The following is a 7,880-nucleotide window of genomic DNA, read 5'->3' on the forward strand; positions in this document are numbered from 1 at the left end:
TATATAACTGAGGACATAAAAAACCAGCATATGCAAATACAGGGTTAAAAAGGTTTTTATTTTTACGTTCACTACACTATATTCAAAAATACAAAGCCTATGTTCTCAGTGACATGAGAACTCTTACCCACCCATCCCACCCCCAAAGAAATTGCTTCCATTCTGGCTGATTGGCTGTGTGTCTTTGCTGTGATTAATTTGGGGCAGGGTAAGATAGATCAAGCCAGTCTAGGGGGGAGGCTGGCAGGGTTGGAGTTTGCAGGGGGCTTCCTGCCCCATTCAATCACATGCACTTGATAAATACCATCCCCTCCTTTGGGTACAGGGGTATGCTCAGAATCTTCCTATCTCTGCCTATCCCTAAAACATCATGTCAAGGACAGAAGCCTACCAGTCCAATCAGCTTAGGGGTTTTAGCAAAGAAGGGCCTCTTCTCTTTTCCTTACATGGAAAAGGCCCCAGAATCCCCACCATCAGGGAGACTGGGGAAAAGAAGGATCATGGGCATCAGAGGTCTTTAAAGGAAGGCACTGGGATTGGCTCGAGGGTCCTTCTGATTCCGGAATCTCATTGCTAGCCACACACCTAGGATCTGGAAGAGGGAAGACATGGAGACATTTAGAAGGAAAGAAATGAAGAAGAGGAATGGTAGCACTGGTGTATGGGGTACATGAACCCACACCCTTGAATTGATGGATCCCAGTTGGAGAGAACTGATATGGAGGTAGGAAGTCAAAATGTAGCCTCACCTCTGTAAAGCTGAAAAAGAGTCCAACACCCCCCAGGATTTTCAGTGCTTCATCTGAATGTTTAAGGAATTTGTCTCCACAAACCTGGCACTTTGAGCCATGGGTCTTACAGTGCTAGAAATAAGAGGGTTCAAAATGGTTCTTGGTAGATGAAAAATATGCCCTACCCCTCCCCTTCAAAGTGCAACGATTTCTCTGAAAGCACATGCTTAATTTTAATGTCCACTGACATTTTTAAATACTCAACCTTCCCTCATCTTGCTGTTTTTCTCCAGCCACTTTAAAAAAAAAAAAAACCTTTATTTTAAATAATTTAAAATATATTTTTCCAGTCGCATGATTCATGTCTTCCTCCCATTTTCCCTCCTGAGCTGACAAGCAATTCCACTATAAAATCAATACTACATAGTCCTTCCAAGGCAGAAGAGTGATAAGGGCTGGGCAATGGGTTAAATGACTTATCCAGGGTCATATAGCTAGGGAGTGTTTGAGGCTAATTTGAACCCAGGACCACCTATCTCTAGGCCTGGCTCTGTCTCCTGAGCCACCTAGCTGTTCCTCTAGCCATTTGTCATCCAATTTCTGCAATATACCAAGATGCATATCCCCACCCCCCTTCCCAAGCCATGGTCACTGCCCAGATAGATCCCTGGCATTCCCCTTACTGCAGTGCAGAAAGCATAGTCTTGCAAGTATAAGGCCGTTGAGTTGAAGAGGCCACAGCAATCCAAACTTGTCTCTAGTTCATTCCGGGTCTTGTTATTCATGACAAACCAATAGGTGCTGATGACATCTTTCTGGTGGAGAGAAAGGCATAGCTTACTAAACAAAACATGAACTATGTTAGTCCCAATCCAATTGAACTTGAACAGGCCCTTGCCAAATATGTGCCCCAGATCATCATCTGGGGATTATGGAGTAAAACTAAGGATGATATCAAGCACACAATAACCACTTTTTCCCCCTGAAGATTTCCCTTACCCAATCATTAAAACCCAAGCTGACCAGAAATTTAATAAATCTAAGGTTTGGGGTCAGGAGCCTGGAAGTGGTAGGTCTAGAACAATCCTGATAAAAGGAGAAGGAAGTGGTATCCTGGGGAAGAGGGTAGGGAGATATGGCTCCTTACCTGTTTGCTTTTGTTAATTGCCAGACAGGAACAAGAGATTCCAAATTGAAAGATAAAAACCAAACCAAGTATGATCATATACTGGGAGTGGGGTTAAGTTAAGGAAAAAGTAACCAGACATTCCCATTTGAATCACATCCATTCACTAATTTTGGTCTCATAACATCAACATCATGAGAAATGTATAGGGGAAACCAATTATTCTACATTACGGGAGGAAGCAATTGTCATTAAGTAAGGCAAGACTTCTAACAAACTATACAGAATTCGACCCTAGACATTTTCCCATCTCAGTCTCCTCAACCCCTGCTCTCTTCCTTTAAAATCCCAGTCAGATTAGGATACAAAGAAAAGAAGAACTTGGTGGTGATAGACCGCACCAATGAGTCCAACCACGGCAATGAGGAGGAGAAAGACCCCCACTGCGATGACTCCCCCAATGATGTGGATGCTGGACACCAGCCCCAGACCCTTACCCCAGGCAGCCACTCCGATCAGCAGCAGCCCCACCAGCTGCAAGAGAACCCGGAGAAAGATCAGGGCGCGGCAGTGGACCCTGGGGGGCTAGAGGAGGCCACAGTGGGGTCTCGAATTAGTCTAAAGGCTTTCCTGAACCAACCGGCCCTCGGCCTCTACACTCCCCTCACCCTCCCCCCCTCTGGGCATCATCAGGCCACCGGGACCTGCAAACCAAACCGTGGCTCCTCTCCCCTGCTGCCCCGAGGAGAAACCTGAGATAGAGGAAGGAGAACAGATCCACACCTCCCTAGGTATCCCCCCCGCCCCTGTCGTGGCCGGAAGCCCTTCCCCCTTCCCACGGAAGTCCTGGAATCTCCACTCCCCATGGCTCCCCCCGGAAACCCCCTTAGGAATCTTCTAGGAACCTGTCCGGGGACCCTCTCCCCACCGGAAGTCCCCGAGGGACCCCTCCCCTCACCATGTAGACCACGTTGAGCGCACATAGGGCGTTCTTGGAGCAGGCAAAGCCACCGCAAACCATCTTCCCGGCTCTGGGGACCGGGGTCCCGGGGACTCAAGAGTGCAAAGTCTTAAGGACCGTCCGCTGAGGCCCCGGCGGCTTCTGTCTCTTTAAATCATCTTCTACCAAACCCCCCGCACTTTGCGCCTGCACCGTCCCACCTCTGCCTCTGGATTGGTAAGGCTCCGGGCTCACGCCGTCCCCCGATTGGTTTACCTGTCGATCAATCAAAGCAGAAATCACTGCCCAGGCCTCACGTTTACACCGGCCCGTTCCTCATTGGGCGAGATGTGAGAAAGAGGCGGAGCCTCCAGGGACTCCAGTAAATGACTAGGGCTGCTGCGGCCGCTGCTACTGCTGCTACAAAACCCCGGATGACTGCGGACCTCCCCGAGAGAGCGGGGCGGCAAGTGGAAAGCTGGGCGGGGGGCTGAAGCAAAGCGGGGCGCTGAGGCAGAAAAGGCGCGAGGCGGGAGGACGGATGGAGAGAAGGGCGGGGCCTACGGGCCCCACCCCTGGAGGAACCGCCCCCAGAAGCCCCTCCCCCAGCTTGTCCCGCAGTGACCTCATGGGGAGCTTGTTTTGTTGTGGCGTCACACTGTGTCTGGACCCCGCCCAGAACCTGCGAACTCTCTCGCCGGACGGAGGGAAGGCGGAGTCTTGGCCGGACTGATGGAGGGCCAGACCATAGGCCGGGAAAAGGCCGAGGCCTCGGCAGTCACCCTGCCCAGAACCTCCATTTTACAGACGAGAAAACTGAGGTTCAGGAAAAGAAAGGCAAAAAGCAAGCGGGCTCATGTCATGGTCCGTAGAGACAGGAAAACAGGAATTTAGATTTATGCCCCAGATGACACTTACCAATTGGGCGAGCCTCAGCAAGTCGCTTACCATGAATCGCCTTAGTTTTCTGATCCACAAAGTGGAATTGTTGAGAGCATCAAAGGAAATGACTCATTTAAAACACTAGATTATTCCTGTCATCCTCTTCTTGAGCTGGAAGGTACATCAGGCATCTTCTCGTCCAATCCCCTCACTGACTTGTAGTTCAGGAACATCTACCATGGCAACAATCGTCATTTTGTAGATGAGGAAACTGAGGCTCTGACATTTGTCAGAACTACGTCCTCGTTACGCAGAACTCAGCTTACTTTTGTATTTTCTCTGTAAAGGAGAATTCAGATTGGAAATGACAGCAAAAACGATTAACTAGGAGGGATGATACCAAAGATAAGGAAGGTGATGGCTATTGAAGACCTCACTGCCCTAGATGAATTCGAATCTCTTGGCTCCTCTGGTCCTGAAAAAACTACATGCTGAGCAGTCACTGTCAGTGAGATTTGCAAGATCCGGGAAAATGGAAGAGGCATCACAGGACTGGGAAAGGACAGATATTTTAAAAAGGAAATTTCCAAGAAGGGAAGAGAATAGTATACAACTAATAGACCAATGGATTTGACTTTGATTCCTGGGAAAATAAAAGAAATGGTGGATGGATATATGAGAAGGAAATCAGGGAGAGACTCCAAAGAGCCAAGTCATGCCAGACTAGCTTCATTTTCCATTTTGACAGGATCATTAAACTATTAGATGGGGAAGAATGTTGTGGATATATTTTACCTATATTTTAATAAAATTTTTGATGAAATATCTCATGTATTCTCACAGAGAAGATGAGGTAAAGGTTAGATGGCTTCCAAACTGGTTGAATGAACTGAATGAAGAGTAGCTATTATGGTTCAATATCATCATGATAAAATGTCTCCATCCAGAGATCTCTGTCCTGTGCTATTTAACATTTTTATCAATAACTTGGATAAAGGCTTAATTGGCATGCTCCACATATTTACAAAGGGCACTAAACTGGGACACCCCGGATAATAACAGTTGTTCTGAACAGGATCTGAGGGTTTTTATGGATTGTAAACTCAATCTGAGAGTGATGTGATGGGGCAGCCAAAAAAATCATGTGAGCTGCAGAGGGGCTACTTTGAGAATATAACTTCCAAGAATGCTTAGGGAGGGTTGATAGTCCCACTGTGCTCTGCCCTCATGAGAGAGACTTCAAATGAACTCTTGCATGACTTAAAGAGGACATTGATTAGCTGGAAAGCATTCAGAGCAGGGCAATGAGATTGGTGAAGGACTAGTCTTTGATATAAAAAGTCTTTTGAAGGAACTAAAAACATTCATCCTGGGGAAAGGACATGGCAAGCTGGCTTCATGTATCTGAAAAGCTGTCATGTAAAGGAGGTTAGACTTTTTCTGTCTGGCAGAGGGTAGTTGCAGAGCAGAAGTCCCAAAGAGGTAAATTACAGCTCAATAACCTCCTCCTTGTAGGTCTTTAAGCAGAATTTAGAGAACCATTTGTTTTGTATACTATAGTGGGTTTCATTCATTGAACTAGCACCTCCCTTTCAACTCTCAGATTCTATGATTCTAATTCCAAATCCAATATTCTTTCCACTACAACATTCTGTTCCTTTTCTAGGACAGGAAGGTAGGTATTAGCTTTTGTTTTTGTATCTAGACTTGTGATTTCATCAGTGTGGTTTGGAATTCTTGTAATAAAACTCCCACAATTGCAAGTTTATTACTTAGTTGTTTGGGACACTTATAGATTAAGCAGCTTAACAATGCTCACTCAGCTAGAGTCAGGAATTGAACCCAATTCCCCCTAACTCCAAAGCTACCCCTCTATCCATTATACTAGGAGATTCCTCCCATAGTACCTTTCAACAAAGTTCAAAAGGAATAAGAAACAATTAGATTGCTTTCCCCCCCTCCCTCCAACTTGAAATTCCTTCACAAAATTTTCAGGTCATATAGGTAATCAGATGGGGGACTAAACATTTTCTCCAATCCCCATGACTTCTCCAAAACACAAATTATGTGCCAAAGATAAGGCAACTTCCACTGTTTCCATGGTTTAGGACACCTAGAATCCCAAAAAAGTTAAAAAAAAAAAGACAGGAAGGGATGCTCACTTATCTTGAGCTCATTTATCACCTTTCCCCCACTTCCCAGCAGCAAGTCTGTACTAGCAGACCCAAGGGAACCATACCAGCTAGCATCAAAACTCACCTCTATATCCCAATCCCTCCCTCTTTCTAGTGCCTTGGAAACCCCAGCTACAGGCTTTGGAAATCTGCATCAGCCTCAGCAGCCAGCTTAACCACATCTTTCAGGAACAAAAGTCTGCTGTGGGCTACAGTCCTGAAGCACCAGTGCTGCAAAACTCTGAACTGCTGGTTCTGAGCCAGAGAACTAAGGAGCAGAGGGGATGGGACAGCTCACTATGTCAGGACACTGTGTTCAGGGGTCTGTACTGTTGTACTCCACCAAACCTGAGGGGAAAGAGCACAGTATCCAGTTGGGACCAGAAGACCTAGGCTGGTGAACTGTGAATTGCTCATCTTTGGGAGGGAGCAGGGGAAAGAATTTGGAACTCAGTGGTAAAAAATTAAGGTTAAAATTTTTTACCTGTAATTGAAAAAATATTAAATTTTAAAAATGTTTCCTGTAAAGTAAGAACAATATATTAAGGAATGACTAAACAATTTGAGATCTAGCCCTCAAGGAAACCACCATCATCGGGGAGGGATTCAGAAAGTGAATAATATGAAAAATAAGAAGGGAAGGGAGAGACTGAGAATGCCAAAGATTTCAAGAAGAAAGAATCTCAAAGACCTCAAATATAAACAGATAACAGGAAAAAATAGTAGCAAGAGAAGGAAATGTAAATAAATGCTACAAAACAAGACAAAAAATACTACAAAAACAAAGGGAAATGGTCCAACACTTGATGATAAGGGGACTCTGTGGAATGTGAGAACATGGAACCACAACACCCTGTTTCTGAGTGGTTTAAAAGAGAAATGAGAGGGAGCACTGGGTGGATTAAGAGCCAGGCCTGGAGACTGGAGGTCCTGGGTTCAAATTTGGCTTCAGATACATCCTAGCTGTGTGACCCTGGGCAAGTCACTTAACCCCCATTGCCTAGTGGTGCCTTACTGCTCTTCTGCCTTAGAACCAATACACAGTACTGATTCTAAGACTGAAGGTAAGGGTTTTTGTTTTTTTTTAAGAGAGAGAGAAGTGAGAATTATGAGAGCAGTACTTATAGTTTGCCCTGCAAAAATAAGGAGCTGAATAGAAAAAATTGAATTTGCAATGGCAAGCTGCACCAAAGAAACAAAAGACAGAACAATAAAACTGAGAATTCAAATACACAGAAGTGAATAACAACCTAAAAGAAAAGAAGTAAAAAGCAATAACATTAATGGAGTTCCTCCCCAGGCAACTGCATACATAAGATACATATGTATCTTATGTAACCATACCTTGTATGTATGTAGCTTGAATGTACTTCCTTCCAGGCCCCTTCCTTTTCCTTTAATGATGGTGTCACCTCCTCCAAGAAAATTTCCTGAATCCCAGGTGAAAATGATCTCCCTTTTCTGCAAATTTCTCTACTAAACACTTCATTCAAAGACTTCTTTTCTGCACTTCTCTCTGTCTGCCTTGTATTATTTTGTGTACATGCCTTCCCCTTATCCCTCCCCAAGCTTCTGAGGATTGTCAAGTCTCTGATAAGTCTGCATCCTTATATATCTTTGTATGTCCAGGGGCTGGCTAACACAATGCCACAAACCTGTTGGGTAGCAGATAGTTAATAAATGTTTCTTACAATATGTTTTGCATGACTACACATATATAACCTTTATCAAACTGCTTGCCTTCTCAATGAAGGGGAAGGGGAAGGAGAATGGGAAAGAATTTAGAACTGAAAATTGCAAAGAATGAAGGTTTAAAGTTGTTTTTATATGTAATTGGACAAAAACATAAAAATATTTTTAAAACTTTTTCTTGCAAAGTTGGTCTTATATTAGGAAATGGTTATTCAGATATTACTGTTCTAGGAAAATGATGAATATGATGAAAGCAGAGAAGCGTGGAAAGACATAAAATGAAAAGCGAAACTAGAAGAACCAGAGAAGCCATAGATATGACTCTGCTAATGTAA

General features: G+C 44.4%; 1 protein-coding gene across 2 annotated transcripts; it reads right to left on the reverse strand.

Moving 5' to 3' along the window:
• Positions 1–37: 37 nt before the first annotated feature.
• Positions 38–7,711, reverse strand: TSPAN31 (tetraspanin 31). 2 transcript variants are annotated; one of them, XM_056797721.1, is made up of 6 exons: positions 2,816–7,711; positions 2,224–2,391; positions 1,879–1,959; positions 1,415–1,546; positions 750–863; positions 38–592 (listed from the first exon to the last, which is right to left on the reverse strand). In XM_056797721.1, exons 1-6 carry the CDS (start codon positions 2,876–2,878, stop codon positions 518–520), a joined length of 633 nt encoding a protein of 210 aa, XP_056653699.1. In that variant the 5' UTR covers positions 2,879–7,711; the 3' UTR covers positions 38–517. The 2 variants fall into 2 exon arrangements, with proteins under 2 accessions (XP_056653699.1, XP_056653700.1); XM_056797722.1 differs by lacking the exons at positions 1,879–1,959; positions 2,224–2,391 and having other exon boundaries at positions 2,816–3,050.
• Between the last annotated feature and the right edge of the window lie 169 nt (positions 7,712–7,880).

This window comes from Monodelphis domestica, chromosome 5 (assembly GCF_027887165.1).
Source record: "Monodelphis domestica isolate mMonDom1 chromosome 5, mMonDom1.pri, whole genome shotgun sequence".
NCBI lineage: Eukaryota > Metazoa > Chordata > Mammalia > Didelphimorphia > Didelphidae > Monodelphis > Monodelphis domestica.